Source organism: Alexandromys fortis, unplaced genomic scaffold, assembly GCF_014885135.2.
Source record: "Alexandromys fortis isolate MF-2015 unplaced genomic scaffold, M_Fortis_MF-2015_v1.1 scaffold_37, whole genome shotgun sequence".
Taxonomy (NCBI): Eukaryota; Metazoa; Chordata; class Mammalia; order Rodentia; family Cricetidae; genus Alexandromys; species Alexandromys fortis.
The window spans coordinates 2,358,332-2,380,923 of NW_026067914.1; the positions used below are offsets into that span (position 1 = coordinate 2,358,332).

At 43.2% G+C, this 22,592-nt stretch overlaps 2 protein-coding genes across 6 annotated transcripts in view; both read left to right on the forward strand.

Moving 5' to 3' along the window:
- Nucleotides 1–15,305, forward strand: part of Dab2 (DAB adaptor protein 2) — a 53,146-nt gene extending 37,841 nt beyond the window's left edge. For 3 of the 5 annotated variants that reach the window (XM_050138949.1, XM_050138947.1, XM_050138948.1), the window contains 6 exons: nucleotides 3,157–3,810; nucleotides 4,801–4,954; nucleotides 9,398–10,024; nucleotides 10,510–10,619; nucleotides 11,413–11,480; nucleotides 13,376–15,305. In XM_050138949.1, the coding sequence (XP_049994906.1) occupies nucleotides 3,157–3,810; nucleotides 4,801–4,954; nucleotides 9,398–10,024; nucleotides 10,510–10,619; nucleotides 11,413–11,475 (1,608 nt within the window). In that variant the 3' untranslated portion in view covers nucleotides 11,476–11,480; nucleotides 13,376–15,305. The remainder of the gene's footprint in view (nucleotides 1–3,156; nucleotides 3,811–4,800; nucleotides 4,955–9,397; nucleotides 10,025–10,509; nucleotides 10,620–11,412; nucleotides 11,481–13,375) is intronic. The other 2 variants (XM_050138951.1, XM_050138950.1) reach the window with 1 other exon arrangement.
- A 4,640-nt stretch (nucleotides 15,306–19,945) lies between these two features.
- The window catches only part of C9 (complement C9), a 35,999-nt gene continuing 33,352 nt past the window's right edge, over nucleotides 19,946–22,592 (forward strand). Inside the window, exon 1 of the mRNA XM_050138952.1 lies at nucleotides 19,946–20,115. Coding sequence (XP_049994909.1) covers nucleotides 19,994–20,115 — 122 coding nt within the window. The 5' untranslated portion in view covers nucleotides 19,946–19,993. The remainder of the gene's footprint in view (nucleotides 20,116–22,592) is intronic.

Consider the following 22,592-nt stretch of genomic DNA (forward strand, 5'->3'; position numbering starts at 1 on the left):
GGAAAGCTCTTGAGACACAAGTGGAATTGCAGAAGAAGCAAGAAGGCACTTACTGTTTAATTGACTTTTGTGGACTTCTGAAGCATTCTGTCGTACCAAATGAAAAACAGCATCGATGATCCTTATTCTTATACTAGAGTTCTCACAAACTAAAAATGTTTTATTTGTAGAAATTCAAGTTTTAGTTTAAAAAATAAGTTAAGATGATAAATTTAATTAAAGTAGATACTATCTGGTAAGTTTTTTTTTAAAAAAAAAATGGTTAACGGGGCTAGTTCTATGTTGGCTAGACATTGGCAACATATTCTGTTCCATTGAATCCATATGCAGAGGTCACAAAAGAGATGTTTCTCTGACTTATAAAACTAGCATGCTTCAGAGTTTTTCAACTCTTACAACAACTGCTCTGGAAAATGTAAAGTATAGAAAAAATACTAAATTAGACTCTCTCCATTATCCCTGGTGGTTATGGCTCCTCCCAAACTGATGAACAAAACTTTTATGCACTTCAAATAATATGTTGACATCTCTTTGAACTTTTTTTTCTTGTAAAATTACTGGAACATTATGTTTCATGGTGCTTTAGAAATAAAGAGAAAGGGGGGAGAAGGAGAAGGAAGACAGTACAGAGACAGAGATAGGAAAAGAGTGAAGGAGGAAGAGTAGGAAGGATGATCTTTTAGCTTTAAAAACCTGACCACTTGAAAGACTACAGAAAATGATCCACCATCATAGAGGTTAAACCTGGCATAAGAGGATTAGATTTGGGTACAAAGTTTAAATAATATGTGTATGTATACACATTTATACCCCCAGAAATGGCATGGGGTAGACGCAGGTAAAACTGAAATAGAAATATTAATAAGAAAAGTATAAAGAAAACTCTGAAGGAGAGCTGGTCACTGAAGGGTAGAGAGCAATAGACAGTAGTAGCTAGGGTAAATCAAATGGGGTTCTGCCATGCAGCATTCCGAAAGTGGCTCTCAAGACACTGGTTTTAATGCACATATGGAATGGCAGGAAGCCAACAACAGGGTTGAGGCCTCAGCTAGTAACCATCTCTGGGAGGCTAGCTACCCAGAGAAGAGCTGTAGATCTGTGTCCCATCGTTGCCTTCTCCGCAACCCCTTGGTGAAGCGGCTTGAGCCACTTTCATGCCTGTCTGAGGTGCTCAGGTGGTAGCCCAGTGGGGTGCTGACGGTATCCAAAGCACTCCGGAAGCTCTGACTGTGGGAATAGATGAGCCTTCCCTCCATCCAGTCTAGTCTTTTACTTAGATCTAGTCTTTTACACTTGGATCAACAACAGCCCTGACCTGAGGAGAGCCTTATACATTTTGCTCGTAGGGTGACTCTTCAGAAGTCTAAAACTGTGGCTCCTGTTTGGTGTCCTAAGACCTTGTTCTGAAGTGTCTGGAAAGGAGAACTCTACCAGCTGGGAACACCCAACCATGCTAACCTAGAGGTGGCTTTTAGAAAACAAATAGATACTGAAATCAAGCTTCCGGAATGCATCTTATCCCCACCTTTTGATTGCTTAAAGATCCACTCATTAAGAAGCCTTCCAATTCATTTGTTTGATTAAAAGCTTTTCAATTTAAGCTCTTTCTTGTGATGAATTCTTCTAGGTATAAAAAGACAACCAGGCTTTAACAAGAAAACAAAACAAAACAAAAACAAAAAAGCAAAACCTGAGTTTATATTTTCCGGTAAAGAAAGTAAAAAGAAAAAAAATACAGTTTTAAAACCTGTTTTTGTGGTCTCTTCTATGGTCACAAAAGAGAAACAGGACTTTTTTCTTTTCTTGAAAAGACAGAGACTTTTGAATGTCTTTTATCTTATTAGTTGAAGAAGTTCAGATTTCTTTTGAATTGTTCTTGTCCCAGTGATGAAAATGGTACTCTACCCAGGTTACCACTAGATGTCTACTTTAGCTTCCTTCCAGCTGGGCAGTGTTTATTGTTTATAGCCTATGGCTGACATAGTTAAGTATTTAATGGATCAAAATCAGACAAAAGTCTTTCCCAGTGTTTTAAATCGCAATTACTTATGAATTAGAATAAAAACATGTCAAATTGATCAAATTGGTAGCTTTGATGCTAACAATTTTCATAAAACAAATGAAGAAACTGGGTAATTAACATCTATATTTTTCTAATGGAATAGAGAAAAGGGGAATTAGCAGAATTATGCATCTTGCATGGTTTGACGATTGCATCCTAAACCCTCATTAAACCCTCTTAGTTATTAGCTAACTGACTTCAATGCTAAATAGGCGAGATCACTCCCACAATACAGGAAATCGGGGCAATATATTGAAAATATGTACATCGGCATGAGGTTAGTGTGTAATTGATTAGATGTGCACAGTATTTTGAGTGTCACATACAGAAGAACACACACAAAAGGTGTGTCCAAGAAGGGATGAGGATGGCAAAGTTGAGAGGTCCAACTTGACCATTAGTAAGATCTTAGTTCTTTCAAAGAGTCAGACTCACAGACCGAGCTAAAAATGGAGTATCTCATTTTTCTCCCTCAACTGACTTTAAGTTTCATCACAGCCATAACCATGAAATCTGGAACTGTGGAGTATAACTTAGTGGTGGTAGAATGCCTGAGATACTCAAAGCCCTGGTTTAACTCCCAACACCATATGCACACACACGGTACACATACGAATATTAACCAAGAATTTGCTCATTTAGAGAGGGCATGTTAGAGACTTCTGGAAAAGGACTACGAACTGCGTGTTTCACAGGTAGCAAGCCGGACGAGGTATTTGAAATCCGTTCATAGGTTCAAACAGTATATTCAGATGAGCATTTAGAGTGAGCCCCAATTACTTCAAAGACGTCACTTAAACCAACGCAGATAATGAACCTAGCCCATCTGAATGTATGGACTAAGGAGAGGATGAATTTAACAAGATTTCACTGAAGGAAGGGCAGACCCCAGGGGAACTCACAGCTCACAAGCTGAGTCAGGAACTAATTCCCAGCGAGTAAACACTCTGGGGTTCTTGGGAGATGGTAATAGTCCCAAATTCTAATAGGAACCCCGGTAATCCTTGTCATGTTGATGTAGTTTTCTCATTTGAAGTTATAACATGGACTAACACTGTCTCTCTCTCTCTCTTTTTTCCCCCCCAATGTGCTAGGAAAGCAAAGCTATCCTGTTAGTGGATCTAAACTCTGAACTCGACACCAATCAGAACTCTCTAAGAGAAAATCCATTCTTAACCAATGGCGTCACCTCCTGCTCTCTCCCTCGACCAAAGCCTCAGGCATCCTTCTTGCCTGAAAATGCCTTTTCTGCCAATCTCAACTTCTTTCCCACCCCTAATCCTGATCCTTTCCGTGATGATCCTTTTGCACAGCCCGACCAATCGGCACCCTCTTCGTTTGATTCTCTCACATCTCCAGATCAGAAGAAAGCGAACCCGAGTAGCTTGTCTACTCCGCTGAGTAAAGGGCCCCTGAACGGTGATACCGATTACTTTGGTCAGCAATTTGACCAGATCTCTAACCGGACTGGCAAACAGGAAGCTCAGGCAGGCCCGTGGCCCTATCCAAGTTCGCAAACCCAGCAAGCAGTGAGAACTCCAAATGGGGTATCTGACAGAGACCAGAACGGCTTCCATATCAAACCTTCCCCGAACCCTTTTGTGGGAAGCCCTCCCAAAGGACTCTCAGTACCGAATGGCGTAAAGCAGGACTTGGAAAGCTCTGTCCAGTCCTCCGCGCATGACTCCATAGCCATTATCCCACCTCCACAAAGTACCAAACCCGGAAGAGGCAGAAGGACTGCTAAGGTGAATTGTCTTTTCCGCATCCCCATTAGCAGACTGCATGCTCGATACCAGAGGGTGGTGTGACGCGAGCTCTCTTCCCCGCTGCTCTTTTAGTTTCCCTGTGTGGCTGTGAAGTAGAAGGTGGGATGAGACACATCGACCCTCCAGGAATATGCCCCTCTCTAGTCAACATTCTTCCTCCGCTTCCTGGCAGTGTTTGTCACATTTGCTTTCCGTTTGCATGTCTTGTCACTTAATACTAAACTAAACACAAGTTGTTTTTTGTTTTCCATTGTTAATGCTGCTATGCTTCTGTGCCTCTGGTAAGTTTGATTGTCACGTTCTGGGACGGGAGGGGGAGAGGTCTTGTGATTCCCTTGGTCCTGCCCCCACACTAACACACCCGGCACACCCATCCATCGTCACGGATGTCCACGGTGGCGGTATAGAAAAATCTCCGGTCTGTCTCCTCTTTTAAATGTAAATGTTGATTTAATAACCCATTGACTCAGAAGCTCACACAATCGCTATTACCAGCTCCGTGCAAAAGCGACTCCAAGTGCAGTGTCTGTAGGCGATTCCTCAAAGCTCTCATAGGAAGGTGCAGACTTACCTAATGCTGAAGGTAGTCGCATCTCTATGGAAACTGATTTAGATCTAATGGAATGATAGAAAATTATTTAGGATACTTATGTTGCCCTTCCTTTCCCAGCTGCAAATTTTCGCCAACAAGGAGACCAGACTGACATCAAAGGATAAAATAAAAAAAATATATATATATTTTATTTCGCAAGTTCAGGTGGTATTATCCATTAATCTGCTCACTACAGCCGTCTTATTCGACCCCCACACACCTCACCTTTGCTCTTTTATTTGCTAGTAGATATAATCGTTTGCCAGTAATAAAAGATTTTCCTTCATGCGGAGGTTAGCTTTGGGGTAAAGAGTAGGAGACAGATGTGTCTGCCTCTGGCCTGAATAACTCTTCTCCCTCCTTCCCCTCCTTGTCAGTCTTCAGCAAATGACTTGCTCGCCTCAGACATCTTTGCCTCAGAACCTCCAGGCCAGACGTCACCCACAGGACCACCTGCGGCCCCTCAGACCAACCCTTTGGATCTCTTCAAAACAAGTGCTCCTGCCCCAATGGGGCCCCTTGCAGGTCTAGGTATGTTCCCAGGGATGGAATCAGACATGGCTCTGCTTCTGTCACCTACAGTGATGATGCACAGGAGGAAGGCACTTCCTGTGCTGGTGGCATCGGAGGGGAGGCCTCCAGCCACGCTCCCCTCACTTTAACCCCTGCACAGACCACATGCCGCTGACATTCCTGCCCAGTAACTGGAATTCAGCTCTCTGCGCTGCCCCGGGACAAGAAGTCCATTTTCAGTATTGCATGACCCTGAACAGCTGGCAGTGGCTTTCGGGAGACAGTTGTAAGGGATTCTGAAGTCAGACTGGCTTCAATGGTGAAAAGGAGATGAACTGAGGGAGCCTTGTGTGCTGTTTGTGCAGCAGACGCAGGGACGTGCATGCTTTCCATACCATTTGCCGTGATAGGTGGAAGTCTGTCTCCTCTCGAGGCTCAGGTCCACTTGTGTGCCCAGGAGCGGGTGTTGGTTAAGCGGGAAGCAAGGCTAAATCATAAAGTCAAAGTCTGGGCTCAGCTCTGCCCAGTAGGCAGGGAATGGGCATGGATTCTGATCTGTTTTTGAAGACTTGCCCTTTAGCAATTCATAATGAGCAATTTTTCTAGAAGAGCATCTAAGTAGATCTAGGAGAAAAGTAAAGCTAGAAAGAGCGTAGATGGAGTTTTCTTAGACAGTGGGATGTGCTAGGGGTTAAAATCTATTTCTGACTTTTGGGCTCCCCTGAGCCTTTGCTGCAGGATGATGGTAGAAGCAAGCACATTGACTGAGTTCTGGTCCTGTTACTCTTCCTCCACAGCCTCTGGTTCTTTTCAGGCTTCATAGCTCAGTTTCAGAAACCCCCAACAATAGTCCATGCCATCCTGCTGGGGGTTCCCTTTGTTTGCTTGCTTCTTGGCACCTGTGCAAACTCAAAGAGAATCTGCCTTGGGAGGTGGGGGACCAAGGATCAAGGAGGACTCTCTGGCCCTTTGGTAAGATCTGAACGGAGATCATGGCTTTCCCTACCCTCTACAGAATCAGTCACCAAGATCCCTTTTCCTCCTTTATTTCCCGCCTTCTCTCCTTTGCTGTTTTCCTGCAAAGAGGAGAATGTCTGTGTCCCACAATAAGTCTATCTAAACATGTCTGGAACAGGGCTGAGAAGGCAGCTGTTACCAATGCTGAGTGGTTGAAATCCAGGTGAAGGCGGGAAGTCAGTGAGTTCCAGGCTTCTGCTTGATGTTAGCGCACCCAAAGAGACTCAGAATACGCTGTGCCTGTCAGACTCTGCCTTTTCTGGCATTGCTCTTTTCCCTATGCCCACAGCGAAGCAGCTGGTGTCTCTTCCTTCATAGAAAGGCAGAGAACTTGCATTCAGGGTCTGTGACTAGATCACATCTCAGAGCTCTGGAGTTTCCTATCAGTGCCTGGAAGAATTCTAGCAGCCAATATTTAACAAGTCAGCCTGAAGATACAGCTGGACCCTATAACTGTTAATTTATTCAGACGAAGTGAAGCCTTTTGGCGATATGCCTCTGTTGAGGCCTTGGGGTCTACAACGGCAGAATACTGATGATTCTTCCAAGTTTGGACATGGAACTCAAACTGAGCCCCACAGTGTAGCCCCTGTCCATTGGCAGTGATCCTCAGCCAAAGCCTGGAAGGTTGTAGGTCTGGCTTCCGCTGGACCCAGCTGGGGGACTGCCTCCTCTCGAGATCTGGGGGGCGGGGAGAAGGCACTACAGGAAGCCCAGCCCTAGGCTTTGACTTGAACCCTGTGTTTTGATCTAGATTCATAAGGTAATAAAATTAATGCTTTATGCCTGCACTCTCTTTTTCCTCAGTCCTTGCCCCTGCTTTCTCCAGCTGGGCCATAAATGTTTTAGAAACAAAATGGGCAGAGTCTGGGAGATGGGAATGAAGGCTGGCACAAAAGCAGACTTACCAAGCACTTACTTCCTAGCAAATGAAATATTTTTTTTTCTCTTTTACAAATGGCACTCCCATTGATATTATCTATGACTAGAGTTCAGAGTTTTGCAAGGAAAGACAAGTAGTTCAGGATGAAGGATGGTAAATGGGGGCTTCCTTTCATATCTTTATTTTTGCACTTCACAATGGTTGAAATGATTAGGAAATGACCCTTCCATTTACAACATTAATGTGTTTTGAAACATTGTCAATTACTTTGTTTAAACTAAGCCCACCTTTAAAAAAAAAGACAAACAGCTGTGCTTTTATTAATCTTGAGAAGTAATTCAAACATAATCAAAATCAAAAACTTTTACCTACACATAAATTATATTACTCTAAGATCTTACAGATCAAAGTGTTGCAATGCATCTGCACAAACATTAATTTAACTTTCACAACTATGTGAGTTAAGTGTTTCTTCTCTTCTTTTTTTCTTGATTTTTATTGAGCTCTACATTTTTCTCTGCTCACCTCTCCCCCTCCCCTTCAACCCTCTCCCAAGGTCCCCATGCTCCCAATTTACTCAGGAGCTCTTGTCTTTTTCTACTTCCCATGTAGATTAGATCTATATATGCCTCTCTTAGGATCCTTATTGTTGTCTAACTTCTCAGGGATTGTGATTTGTGGGCTGGTTTCTTTGCTTTATATTTAAAAACCACTTATGAGGGAGTACATGTGATAATTGTCTTTCTGTGTCTGGGTTACCTCACTCAAAATGATGTTTTCTATCTCCATCCATCTGCCTGCAAAATTCAAGATGTTGTTATTTTTTCTGCCATGTAGTACTCCATTGTGTAAATGTACCACATTTTTTTTATCCATTCTTTGACTGAGGGGCATTTAGGTTGTTTCTGGGTTTTGGCTACAACAAACAATGCTGCTATGAACATAGTTGAGTATATGTCCTTGTGACACAATTGAGCATCCTTTGGGTATATACCCAAAAGTGGTATTACTGGGTCTTGAGGAAGGTTGTTTCCTAATTTTCTGAGAAATAGCCACACTGACATCTAAAGGGGCTATACCAGTTTGTACTCCCACCAACAATGCAGGTGTTTTCCCCACAACCTCTCCAGCATAAGTTGTCATCAGTGTTTTTATCTTGGCCATTCTTACAGGTGTAAGATGGAATCTGAGTTGCTTTGATTTGAATTTTTCTGATGACTAAAGATGTTGAGCATTTCCTTAAGTGTCTTTCAGCCATTTTAGATTCCTCTGTTGAGAGTTCTCTGTTTTGGTCTGCACTTTTTTTTGTTTTTTTAAATTGATCTTTTGATAACCAGATTTTTGAGTTCTTTGTATATTTTGGATATCAGACCTCTGTCTGAAGTGGGGTTGGTAAAGATCTTTTTCCATTCTGTAGGCAGTTGTTTTGTCTTGATGACCATGTCCTTTGTTTTACAAAAGCTTTTCAGTTTCAGGAGGTCCCATTTATTAATTGTTTCTCTCAGTGTCTGTGCTACTGGGGTTATATTTAGGAAGTGGTCTCCTGTGCCAATGCGTTCAAGTGTACTTCCCACTTTCTCTTCTATGAGGTTCAGTGTGGCTGGCTTTATGTTGAGGCCTTTGATCCATTTGGACTTGAGTTTTGTGCATGGTCATAGATATGAATCAATTTTCATTCTTCTACATGTTGATATCCAGTTATGCCAACACCATTTGTTAAATATGCTTTCTTTTTTCCATTTGGTAATTTTTACTTCTTTGTCAAAAATCAGGTGTTCAAAGGTGTGTGGATTAATATCCAGGTCTTTCTTCCATTTTTATATGTAAAGTTTAAACTATGTGATCTCAGCTAAGTTTTATCTTCCCTTTGTGGAGCTATGTCAAGTCTGACAGCATTTAAAAAAGGAGGGACCCTTTAAAATAGGAGAGATGCTTTTGGAGAACTTGTGTCCCTCCGTGATACCTGGCTCCCAGAAGTCCTCAGCAGCAGCCAGCTGTTAAATGCAAAAACTAAATAGTGATTCCACAGTGAATTGTCTTAATTAACTGCTTGATCATCACTGATTTGCTTGTTTGTCCACTTGACAAATCAGTTCTTACTGTCCGCAAGTTCTGTTCAGGGTGTTGGAGGTTCATCGCTGCATTTTTGGTAAGCATCCATTAATTCATGATTAGGAACTTACAGAATGTATTACTCTTCTAACGAGGGAAGAAGTGTGGTCGAAAGAACAAGCAACAAGCATTCGAATTCCAGCTAAACGGTGCGAATGAGTTAACTGTCAGAGTGATTTAATCTCTTGAAGCCGTTATTTCTGAGTCAGATCCAAAACTTCACAGAGTAGTTTGCCTTGGGGGTGGTCTACAGATACAGCCAGAAAGTCATGCTTCTTAAAAATCAAGAATTCTTGTCAAAGGGACAAAGACAGCCAAAGTATGTTATCTGGATGTTTGAAAAGTCACAATTAAATTCATGATTGTATACAATTAGTACATCATTATAAAAATAAAGTAATTCTCTTCAAGCTCGCCTCTTGATGACATCTCTCTCCCTCTTCCTTCAGGGGGTGTTCCAGTAACACCCCCTCAAGCAGGACCTTGGGCACCTGTCGTCTTCAGTCCTTCTACAGCTGTGGTCCCAGGAGCCATAATAAGCGGCCAGCCTTCAGGTTTCGGTCAGCCGATCGTTTTCGGTACAACCCCAGCGGTTCAAGTCTGGAACCAGCCTTCGTCGTTTGCGGCCCCAGCTTCCCCTCCGGCCCCCGCAGTCTGGTGTTCAGCTGCACCCGTGGCACCACCCAATGCTTGGTCATCCACAAGCTCCCTGGGGAATCCTTTCCAGAGTAACACCTTTTCACCTCCTGCCATGCCCATTCAGCCCTCGCCAGCGCTGCCCTCTGTTCTGGCCACGCCTCCTCAGCCACCTCCCAGAAATGGCCCGCTAAAGGACATTCCCAGTGATGCTTTCACTGGCTTAGACCCACTCGGGGACAAAGAAGTCAAGGAAGTGAAGGAAATGTTTAAGGACTTCCAGCTGCGGCAGCCACCTGTACCCTCAAGGAAGGGGGAGACACCGGCCACAGGGACTTCGAGTGCCTTCTCCAGCTATTTCAACAATAAAGTTGGCATCCCTCAGGAGCATGTAGACCATGACGACTTTGATGCCAATCAGCTGTTGAGCAAGATTAACGGTAAGTTTGCTCACTTATCTGCCGACTAATGTTTCAGCTGCCTTTAAGTCGCACGGGGAACTCAGAGGACCCTTCTATTTTCATCAGTAGCCGGCCTCCTGCTTGCTGTGGTGTTCGGTCCTCTGGTGGTAATTTAACCATTCCTTTTACCTCCGCCAATCCCAAGGACTGGCCCAATGCTGCCCCCCAGTGACCGTTCTTGAAAGGGCTTCCGAGAGCTATAGAAAGGGCATTTGGAGAGGGGAATGGTAATATAGCCCACATTCATGGCCAACAAGCAAGGTACTTCTGAGAGTCTTCCACTTTAGATAAAGTATAAACGTAGCTCTCTATTCTGATAGATGAATAGGGTCCTGTTATGTGTGGTGATTTTTTTTTCTTTCACCGGTGTAAAGAATTAAGTTTCAAAGGTAAGCCAGTCAGAAAGCACGTGTTGTGTGTAAGCAAAACTTGTCTACTAACTGCTTGGGTCCTTTGCTTTCCAGAACCACCAAAGCCAGTTCCCAGACAGGGTCTCCTCTCGGGTACCAAGTCTGCTGACAATTCACTTGAGAACCCCTTCTCCAAAGGATGCTTAAGTTCATCACAGCCCCCCGTAAGTACTGAATCCTAGAAGAGCATGCCACATACCCCTGCAGCTTCCTGACTCTACCTGCCCCATGCAACAACTCTTTGCTGGGAACGCCTATGTATTTGCCTGTGAGGTGTTCCTAGGAAACTTCACAGTGTGAACACACAGTCAAGCTGGAGCAAGATTGTCTTCCATAGGCTTTCCCATCTCCTGAACTTGAGGAATAATACCATCAGAAACCTCCCCTTGGATTTCACTGAACTGGTCTTGTGAAAACATGGGAGAAGCGGAATCAAAATAGTCTCTGAAAGACCTTTAAAGATTAATTTTTTCATCTCCCATCAATAGCTCTATACCTCTTCCAAGCAATTCTTCCAAGCCGAGGGAAGCAAATGCAATTCTCCACAGCTTTGACTTTGAACAAACAATACGTATTATCGTCTTTGAGCAAGTAAGACAAAGGTCACTGTAGACACGTACAATGTCTGATTGGCTTATGGCCCAAGTCAGTAGTTCTCAACCGATGGGTTGTGAACTTTTGGGGTTGACTGGCCCTTTCAGAGGAGCCGCATATCAGATATCCTGCATATCAGACATTTATATTATGATTAATAACAGTAGCAGCATTTCATTTATGAAGTAGGAATGAAATAATTTTATGGTTGGCACTCACCACCGCATGAGGAACTGCATCAAAGGGTCACTGCATTAGGAAGGTTGAGAACCGCTATGTTAAGTGTTGCTTAAATGAAAGAGGTTTAATCAATGTTTTTTCTTAAGATTGTAATAGCGTTTGTTGTGTTGTTTTATCTCTTAGGTGGCTTCTCAGCCCACATCTTCTGATGCCTGCAGGAGCCCTTTTGGAAATCCTTTCGCCTAGATTCTGTAAGTGGAAGAACCTGCTTAGCATTTTCTTGCAGTAGGGTGGATGGTGAGAAAATGTGATACAGAAGGTAAAGGGTGAGGTTTTATTTTTAGAATTGGAAAGAGGCTACATATGTGTAACTTGGGAGTAATAGGTATGAAAATCAATACTCTGATAATTTAACAATAATAAGGCTGAGCATTTAGGAAATTAATTCTTACCAAGAGTAGTCAAGCCTGGAGATAAAATCTTCTGTCCTGTGTTTTTGATAGTTCAGGTCTGTATGGAAATAAATTCAATAGAACATTGCATCAAACTCTCTTTTTATCAGAGAATGACCTTGTTCTGAATCTCCTCCTTCCACTTCCTAAGTGCTGGAGTTAAAGGCACGCACCACTACAAGTTTTATGTAGTTCTGGAGATCAAAACTGGGCTCTATTTAGCCTTCCAGCTACATTCCCAGACTTACTTTTTTTAAAAAAAAATTCTGTTGGCCAGGCGGTGGTGGCACACGCCTTTAATCCCAGCACTTGGGAGGCAGAAGCAGGTGACTACCTGTGAGTTTGAGGCCAGCCTGGTCTACAAGACCTAGTTCCAGAACAGGCTCCAAAGCTACACAGAAACCCTGTCTTGAAAAACCAAAAAAAATAAATAAATAAAAAAAATAAAAAAATAATGTTGAAGGCAAAGCATCCTTGTAACAATTTGGCTTTTCTATAAAATGTCCAGGTTTAAAGGACTTTCTGAAACAGATGACAATACAACTTCTCTTTCATCTCCTCCCTCAAGGATAATCTCAGGCTGGTCCCTGAGCTGTAATGTGTTACTCAGACCCCAGTGACAGCTGTCAGTGTTGTCTTCAGAAGCAGTAGAAGTGAAAACTAAGTGAGAGGCTTGACCATCCCATCTCTAGTGGACTTTATTCTAGGAAAGCTGAAGTCTCATCCGGGGCTCCCTGTGATCTGTTCTTCTCATCAATAAATGACACCAGTTGTGTTCTGATCTCATGACACCAAAGAGAAGGGAAAAATTAAGCTAAGTCACATGACATTAGACAAGGCACAGCCAGAAGGGTAGAACAGTAAAAATGAATGAAATGAATCCAAGCGCGTTTTATTTCAATATTTCCTCATCCGATCAAGGCTAAACTCGTTCTTCAGTTTTCTGTAATAGATAACTTCCTCACATCTAATAATAATAATATTTATTTCCCATTGTCTATGGAGAATGCATTGTGAAGTTCCCTGAGGATTTCTGAAACCATGAATTACAACTTAGTACCAACCTGTTTATTTCATTATACATAAATGACTAAAATGTCATTGATAAAATAGGCACAGATTGCGTGATGTATCATTTACTTGCCCTGTTGCTGCAACAAAATACCTAGCAAAAGCAACCTAGGAAATTTAAGGGCTTGTGGCTGATGTCCATCAAGACGAGAAAGTCATGGCACAAGGTCAGCTTGTCTCATTGCATCATCAGTCAGTAAGCAGAAGCTCATGGATACTGGTGCTCAGTTTGCCCCTCCTTCTTACTTAGCCTACAATCCCATTGCAAAGATCCCCATCCCATATTTAGGGTGGGTCTTTCCAATTCAGTTGCTCCGGTCCAGGTAAATCCTTGCAGGTATAGATGGTTTGGTATAGGGCCTCCCTCATTAGTTCTGACTGGTCTTGGCTTTGCTATATGATTTTGGCTAGCTTTGAAATCGGGTGCCTCCTTCCCCAGCCTTCTGAGGGCTGAAGTCATCAGCACACACTATCACATCTAGTGGATAGATGGTACTTGTCTACTCTATCTTCCCATCAGCTCTGGGATGTCCTATCCCTAACATTTGAAAATGATGGTGTCATCTGTAATACACTGATATTCAACCCAACTATCCTAACCATTCTTCTCCATGTTTCTCTAGGACATTGTCATGCTGACTACCCAGAGGAACAAAAGACTGGCTTTAGCCAAGGACAAGAGCTGAGAGCCAGACACATGTGGACTGCTGTCCTTGTTCCTTCCACCTTTGACATATTATCTGTTGCCTTATTTGTCTTTGCCTCTTGTAAAATGCCTTATACTTTCTGTCTAGGCTGAAGCTAAACCGAAACTATGGTTTTACGTAAATTAAGCTCCTAAACGTTCTAGCTCAACTATAAATGAAGTAGCTTCCCTGCCAAATTCTTGTCCTTTGTGCCCTGCAACCCTCTCAGAATATTCCCCCTTCTACCCTCCAGTTGGGAGGTGCGGCCACCTTAACCCTTCATTTGATGCTACCCCGAGGAAATGCCCAAATCCTCGTAGCTCCAAGTCATTTGATGTTCCTGGTATGCAGAATAACTTAAACATTCTGTTACTAGGACAGCAAGATACCTTGCTTCCCATCCCTACTCAGAAAGGCTTTTGGGTAAAATGAAAGCAAGACTTCTCAATCACAAATGAGGACCTGTTCAAGATGACCATTTTGTCATTATCAGACAAAATCATTATGCCCTCAGGTGCTTATCATCGACTTGAAACGGAGAAAATTCTAACTCCAAACATCAGGCATTATCCAAGGCGAATAAAACAGTTTCTCCCTGGGGCCCCACATTGTTTTCATTCCAGACGTTTGACCCTGTTGACCTTATGGCCTGAATTTCCCTTGATGATCCTAATTTCATATCATGTGATTTTTCTTTCTCAATAAAAATGATTTTTGTGGCAATTACTCTTTAAAAAGTATAATTTCTCTTTATTCTGATGATGTCTCCCAGGACCTAGGAGATCCCATTGTTAATCTCCTGCTGGTTATTTGAAAAGAGAAAAAAGTATTGTTTATCTCTCCCTGTCTTTGTCCCCCATCCTCCTTTGGGTCCATTTTGCTCCTGGGTTTGTATAAACAATACCCGGGAACAGATTTTCATGGGTCAAAAGGTGTTGAACGACTCATCGATTTGGAACACACACATCCACCTTCAGTCCTTGTTAGCCCAATGCCTAGACTTTGGAAGGCACACCATCCTCATGACAAGGAATAGGGTGTCATTCTCTTAAACTTCCGAAGAGCAATTTAACACAGGAAAGAAACTGGACTCTGCTCAGCAAAGAAGGACTATGTTCTGAAAGCTAAGTGTGACTGTACCCAACACACTGGGTCCATACTGGAGGTAGTTCTATGCCTTTATCAGGTAACTGCAAACTTTCTTGAAACGACAGTAATATAGCTAAATAAGACAATAATTGAAGAGAGGGTGGTGAATGAATATTTGAGGTTATCATTGAAAATCTGCCTGCAATATTTTCTGCATAACCTTGGAAACCTATGCAATGCGTTTTCATTTTCAGTCCTTTTGTCATACAGTACTGAAGAGCTTTTTCCTGCCAAACTCTTTAATTGTCCTTAGTTTATGTTGAGTTTTATTTTTTTTTTAATTCTTGACCTTTAATGCTCAGGTCTTATGGGTGTTGATACAATCTTATTTTTTGGTAGAAGAAAATGACTGCTCAGGATTTAAGCAAGAAGCTGGTCTTGTGAGCCTTTGTTGATTAGCCTCAAGTAATCCAAGCTGAAGAAGTCCTCTGGGTTTCTGTTTAATGCTAATCGTTACTTATCTACCACATATGGGTTTTTTTTTCTGTCTAACTTCCTATTCAGTTATTATAAACAGAGACTTGAAATCATACTTTAAAATTCCAAATACATAAAGATGTGCTAAACTGGAGGTAACTATTTCTAAATGGCCGAATTTTTGAAAATGATGATCAGCCACACAACTGTTTTGTATGTACCTGTCTTCTTGTGCACTTTTCTGTATGCAAATAAAGCTATGAATTTACTTATCCAATAAACTGGAATCACAAAAATCTCATGTTGCTGTTAGCTCCTTCTAATATTTGACCCCTGCTTTAGATCGACTGTCATCAAGGTATAAAGCTCACCAGCTAGAAGGTGGAAAGCTGCTGGTTGTGCACGTTTCGGGTTTTCACCATGATGAGAGTGTAAATCCATGATGTGGAAACACAAGCAAATTATCCAGTCTCTTTCAGTGTCTTATTCCTGCTCACATCCATATGCATCTCCTTCCTGTGGATTTAGTGGAGTTGGTGTTGCTACAGATCACGTGATATTCATTGGACAGTGTCAGGCCATTCCTTTTGGCCTTTGCTTCTCTGTTACTTGGTCATGTTTGACCCCACCAAAACACGTGTTGGGGTTCGTCTTGGGTGGGTGCTAGCCATGTCGAAGACCGGCGGTGTCAGGCTGGCAGGCCAGTGCTCAGTTGAGGACACTCAGTCATGGTGCCCTGGTTCAAGTTCAGGGATCTCATTTCAACAAAGACCTGGAACAAATCCTAAATTGGGCTCTGGGAAATACAAAAGACTGGGTTTTGAACCTAAGAATTCTAAGAATAGGATTCTAGGGAGGAACCATTTTATAGTGCACATGTTCTATTATGGGATGTTCGGATCTTCTGCCTTCTTCCCCCCTTTATGGAAAACAGTTGGTGTCCTTCTGACAACCGTGAGGTGGAATGTGGAGACACACAGGCTGGAGGTGAGCCCAGATGAGGGTGAGCTGACGGCGGTCCAGTCCAGACACCTAAATATTAACACACACCACAGGTCATCTGGTTTATCTGGGGTTCTGCTGTGTGTTTAATGCTCTGAACACACTGTCTTTGGTGTACCTTGATGTGTAAGCACACACTGAGGTTAAGCATTGCTCACGTACAAGGAGACATTCAGATAGTGTGGTAAGAACCGCTGTTGGAAAAAAAGGGATTACTGAAGTAGCCCTGACAATGAGAATAAATCTATTCCATACACGCTTTAGTAGAAATGACATTCAGATCTATCCCAAATGTGATATTTTCTTGTAATCCTAGAGCTTCGTTTAAGCACTCAATGTGCCTGAGAAAAGATTGGATGTTAACAGCTAGGACACCCTATGATTTCTTACACACACACACACACACATACACACACACACACACAAACCCACAAAGGGAGAAAATACTGATTTTTATTATAATAACCACTCATTGGGGAAGTGCTATGCTCATCATGAAAAAAAATTCCATTCAGCTGATACATAATCCAACGAGTTAAATCTGCAACCATTACAGCTCCTATGAAACTGACATCCAGGTTTTAAAATGACTGAAGTTGCTCTAGAGGGTAGGGAGTTTTTCTAATAGGCATTTTGTGGCAAAACCGTTGTAGGAGGCACTCCTCTCCCACCGTGTCAGACTCCTGCATCAAATCAGGCAGCACTGCTTGCTATGTCTTCCTGTGCTGAAAGCTAGGCGGGAAAGAACAGGACACTGGAACTCAGAAATGTGGTTCTCCTTGGAACTCCCTGCTGAGTGATGCCTCTGACCCAGATGCCTGGATTAGATTCAAAACAAAGTCTTTTACTGAAAGGTGGGAGTTCCCCAAAGTTCCTGGTAAATATTTAAGCTATCACCATTTTAAGAGATTGCTCAACAACGAAACACCTGACGCTTTCCGGGAAATGGCATGTTTTTAGCTAATCCTTTTCTGCTAAAAAAAATAACTAGAACCCCTGTTCTAAGTTTAGCTGACACACACGGCTATGAAGAAAGCTACAGGTCTGTTAACATGTCCTAATTACAGTGATGCTGATGGACCAGGGCCAGCCGCTTGTCATCTCACCTCCTGAGTACCCCAGCCTGTTTGTCCTTGCTGTACGGGAGTTACATGCCGAATTACAAACTTTTACCTTCTATTGAAGCCACAGCAGTGCTGGGCTTTACAGAGACACAATGTGGGTTTCTTGGTAACCAAAGACAACTGCAATAGTTAAAAGGAAAAAAACTAAAAAAATAAAAAAAATCCAATTCTAAAAGCCTTCATGACTGTGGTGCTGTTTGTATAGGTTTATATCAGTACTTTCTTCAGTCACTGATATATACAATGGTTGACTTCAGCTATTATTTTAGTTTGATGTTGGTGGGTATTTTTGTTTTTTTGTTTTTGGGGGTTTTTTTTTGGCTTTTTTAGACAGGATTTCTCTGTTGCTTTGGAGCCTGTCCTCTTGTAGACCAAGCTGGCCTTGAACTCAATGAGATCCACCTGCCTCTGCCTCCTGAGTGCGGGGATTAAAGGAGTACACCACTACCACCTGACCTATTGAGGAATAGACTGGATGAGAGTAGCCAGCCTTTCTCCAAATCTGTGATGGAGCTATTGAGAATTAAATTCATTTGCATATGTAGATAACTTGGCATGTTAAAAAGTTCCCATTTTCATCTCTGGTGGCCGTTATATTATTTTTGCTCCTCCAGTTAAACTCATTCTAACTGTCCCTTTCTCTAAGATACACACAGGGCACAAGTTTCACTTCAAAGTGTGTCAGAGGCTAATAGATGTCAGGAGCCAGGAAGAGCTAAAGGCATGGTAAAAATAAAAACTACGTTATTCATAGAGTGTACACATTATATCGTATACATCAGTTTTTAGGTTGTTATTATAATTTACTATTCCCATCATATCGCTATATTGTATAACCCAATGATAAAATCAAGTAGCAATCTGGAATATCCTCCCGTTCAAACTAATCAACCAAGAACTCCTTTTGCCCTTTACCCCAATCTTCCAGAAAGAGGTGATTTTGCAGTATTTAGTCACAACAGCTTACCAAATTTAAGACTCACGATCTAATCAACTAGCATGATCTTATTAACATAAAAAAGCATCCTATGCTAATTTACTTCCATTCTTAGTTCCACAGACATCCTGAGAGGGTCCAAGAGATCATTCAAGAGTCTACTCTGCACTGTAACATAGCTGATAGATCTGGCATCATTAGCTAAGGCTCATGGGAAATGACCCACTTACTGACTTAGCTACAAGCACGGCACCTGTAAGAATCAGCTTATAGCCTGACAAATTTCGCATGGCCTACGTGTCGGGCAGGCACATGGTTTCCACAGTAAGCTCTCAAGAGGGGTAAAATTAGTTCAGTTAGTTCTCAGGCTCTGAATGTGAAAAGGAAAAGAGCCAGGAAAAGGTGATGACATCCCTGTACTCTCTGTGGCACAGGTAAGATTGCTAGCTCTGTGACCTGTCATCCCCGCAGTCAGATGCCTGTTTTACCTCTGCAGACGCCAATGCTTGAGATTTTCTCTTTTGTCACTAATAATTATCTATGAATGTCTCTGAAGAATTGTGTCAGCCAGGTGTGGCGCTGCAGGCCTTTAATCCCAGTCCTCCGGAGGTAGAGGGAGGCGGATCTCAGTGAGCTGGAGATCAACCTGATTATGGGGGCTACACAGAGAAACCCTGTCTTGAAAAATAAAAAATAAATTGTGTCAGAGAGCCATGCATAGTAGTGTGTGTCTGCAATCTCAGTCCTTGGGAAAGGGATGCAGATGGATCAGGAGTTCAAAGTCATCCTCAGCTGCGGAGTGAGAGGGTTTAGGTCAAATCTGTCTCAAACAAAACAAACTTGTTAGGAACAGCTGGGTACGGGCTCGTGCCTGTAATTCCAGCGCTTGGGTGGAGCCAAAAGAACTGCAGGGAGTTCTAGGCCAGCCTGGGCTGCCCTGGCAGACCCTGTCCCAAACAAACAAAACAAAACAAAAGATAAGAATGGTGTCCTGCTCCTGACATTTTCAAGTCACGAAACATGGCCCACAAAACTCCCTTACATTCTCTCTTGCTCCTCAGATTGTGTATTCTCAGTCCCAGAACTCACTAAAATGATTTGAGAGGCCCCATCTGAGTAAGATAGGGAGTAGCAGACTTCCACGTTTGCAACATCCCAGGTCATTCTCTTGTGCAACCTGCGTTCTCAGAGAGCTTGCCTGACCCACATTCTTCTGTTCTTCCAGAACCTCTCCCTCTCTGTAACTCTGGGAAATGTGGAGATTCTTTTTTTTTTTTACGGCAGAGGAAAATTCTATTCTTTTAGCATGTCCTTCCATTAAAACCAAGCCCAATCCTTTTAGGGGCGATTGCTAAAGTCTTGTGGCGCTCACACTGCAGTTTTCAGAAGAATCTATTACACATCTAAGAAAGAGACAGAGACGTGTGAAGTTTACAAAAGAGCTTCCATTTCCACACTTCACCTGGCTTGTGTGGGAGCCAGCCGCACATCAGGATTTCAGAGGGAGGGGTGGTGAGAGTGTCCCTTTCAGAGCCTTGTCTTTCACGATGTCATTCCTGTAGCTTAGGCTTCTTAGGAGAATAATCCACAGGCCTCTCCGGCAAATTATACCTCTCTCTTCAACTTTCCTTCCAGAATCTCCCAAGGAAAGAACTGCTAGGATTTTGTTTGTTTGATTACTTTTATTTTTACTGCTCCTAGTTTTTAACCTCTCTAGCCTTTTTTTTTTTTTTTTTTTTTTTTTTGGTTTATTGCACAATGGCACCTGTCAATAAGGGGAAAAATAGCAGTCAGGAATTACAATAAATGACTCTCCATTGGTTGGACTTTCACCTAGGCAGCACAAATACAAATACAGGACACGTACAAATAAAACCCTGAACATATACCAGCAAGAATTGTTCCCTGTCCTCTGGTGGCAAAGCCATGCTTCACAAGACCCCAGAGCTGCCTAGGAGGAGCGGCATGTCTCCAGGCAGGGCCATCACCTTAGCGATGGTCATTTTCACCTTGGAGATCAGTGCGCAGACCCCAGAATACACGTTCAGGTGAGTCCACGACTTGACTGCTTATCTCTGGAATTCTACTGTGGAATCCGCTATCTCAGGGTCCAGTTCTTAAACAGCAAAGGAGGAAAAAATAAAGGTTAAATAGTGATATATTTAAACCTTCTGAGCAAGTATGGAAAGCCAGGGTGTGTCTGCCCTGTTTGCAACGGAAGCCTGCTGATGCCTCTGGGTCTTTGTTCTAGAAGGAGTTCAAATGTTAGGACTGAGATATTCTGTTTAAATATTTAGAATTAGGAAATAAAACCGGTTGTCGCCAGTTTGTGGAGATCCGTGCTGACCAGGGTCTACTGTTTGAGAAGTTTACAATGAAGGAAGTTAATCTTTCTGTCCCTTATCTCAAAACCTAATACTTTTTAACTGTTGGCTAAGTCGGTTGTGGTGACCCATGCGGGTACCATTTGCTAAAGGAAGCAGAGGCAGGAGGGCCACGAGGTAGTTTGAGGCCAGCCCGGGATACATTAACTGTTGGCTGTAAGGCCCTTTGACCCTCACATTAAGCAGAGGTTAACCATTTGTCTCCTGTGACATTCCATATTTTGTGTCCTAGATGTTAGGGTCTACTTGCTCTACCCAAGAATTGCCGTGGTTCTAAGAGCCAACAGCTATGGCTCCATCTCTGTCTCTTAGTTTCTTTCTATCTGATACTACTTGGGATTACAAAACCTGTAAGTTATGGTTTGCACGTGGTGTGAGGATGTCTTCAAACTGCATTACTGGAAGCTCAGTCACCTGAGTGGCATGAAAAAGGGCCAGTGGAGCCCTTAGGGAGTACAAGCTAGTTAGGTCTCAGAATTCCACAGTCAGGAACGGACTATCCCTGAGGAATGGACCAAGCCCAGCAGAAGTGGCCCCTAACAGATCTTTCTGGCCAGGCCCTTCATCAAACCCTTGTTTCCTTACCTACGCACGTGCTCCTTCTGAAGACAGGGACTTCCCTTCCTGCTCTTGGTGACCATGTTATGATACAGCCACGAAACTCCACTCCAGATGCCCAACCATGCTGTTGGTAGTTCGTGGCCCTCAGCTTGTGAGCCAAGTAAAATCCCCTCCCTCTGTACATCAGCCGTGTCGTACATATACTGTGTGTCCGCAGCACAGAGTGTGACAGCACGTTTCATACACCCAGGAAATGAGCGAACAGGACATTGAAAGCTTCCTGAATATCCTTGCACCTAGGACTGCTGGAGATTAAGACTACACGAGGCTCCCTTCCAGCCATCTAGATTGTCACAGGACAAGACACAAACCTGGGAGATCCAACGTGCCATGATCTTCTCTGAAGGTAGAACAAAAACACCCCCAGTGCCTACATCGGCCTAGACACGGTTCCCAATTCCCCTCGGTTTAACCAAAGTCTGTTTTGACTTTGCTAGCCCACTTCCGGCATCTTTGCCTGCCTTCTGTCTATGTGGGTTGCGTTTAGGATTGTATCTTCCAGGAGAGCACTCAAGAAGGAGATGCTCAGACCCCCGTGAGCCCTGGGACGAGTGCCGAGTCTTCTCCTCTCCATTACTTACACCCACTTCCTCTGCCGACATTAGCTAAGCGATATCACTCTGCTCAGAAAACATTTTCATTTGGGGGATATCTTAGCTCAGAAGGAATGTGTGCAAACACAGTCCCTGAAAGCCGCTTCGGCTTTCTTGTACTTAACCTGACCCTCTCTTGGTTCCCCCCCCCCTTTTAATTAAACAACTCACATTTCGGGACTGTAGCTCAAAATTGAAAGGCTATAGTAAGTTCACACCCCACTCCAGGTCTGTTCACACTCAGCTCTTCCAGGAAGGACAAGAGGGAGTCCTGGCTGGCCCCAGATCCGGGCAATTGCACTCCCCAGTTCTGCTGAGCACGCTGCCCTCGTCCAACCATGCCTGTGCCAGAATGTCCCCATTCAGAAGATGCTGTGGTGTGCCCTTGGGCGGAGGTTGAGGTTAAGATGGAGGGTTCAGAGGCTTGGGTAGCTACCTGAGACCATTTACTTGGATATCGGCAGCAATATTTCTCACGCTTTCTAAGCATATGTATTCTTCAGAAAGGAGCTAGATGCCTACAGCTCACATCAAGCCCCCTTTGTAGACCAGCTGGGCAGGTTGGAATGACTGACTCATATTCTCTGTGACGTTTCCCTGGTCTATAAGACACAGGTTGTGGTTAGTTCCTATGGCTGCCATAGCAAAGTCTGAAAACTAATTGGTTTAAACAAGCCTTCTGTCTCCCAGCCTAGAGGCTGGAGATCTGAGATCAAGATGTTGAGAGAGCCAAGATCCACGCCTCTGCCATCATTCTGGGGCCTTCCTGGCTTCTGGTGGTGGCCTGCCATCCTTGACTTTCTACTCCTGTCTCTGTCACCACAGGGCCATCTTTCTTCTGCATAGTTTCTCCTGTTTTATTCCCCTGATCAGCTTCTCGCCATACTGGGGTTGAACCCCGGGGTTGATACTTGCTAGAAAGCATTA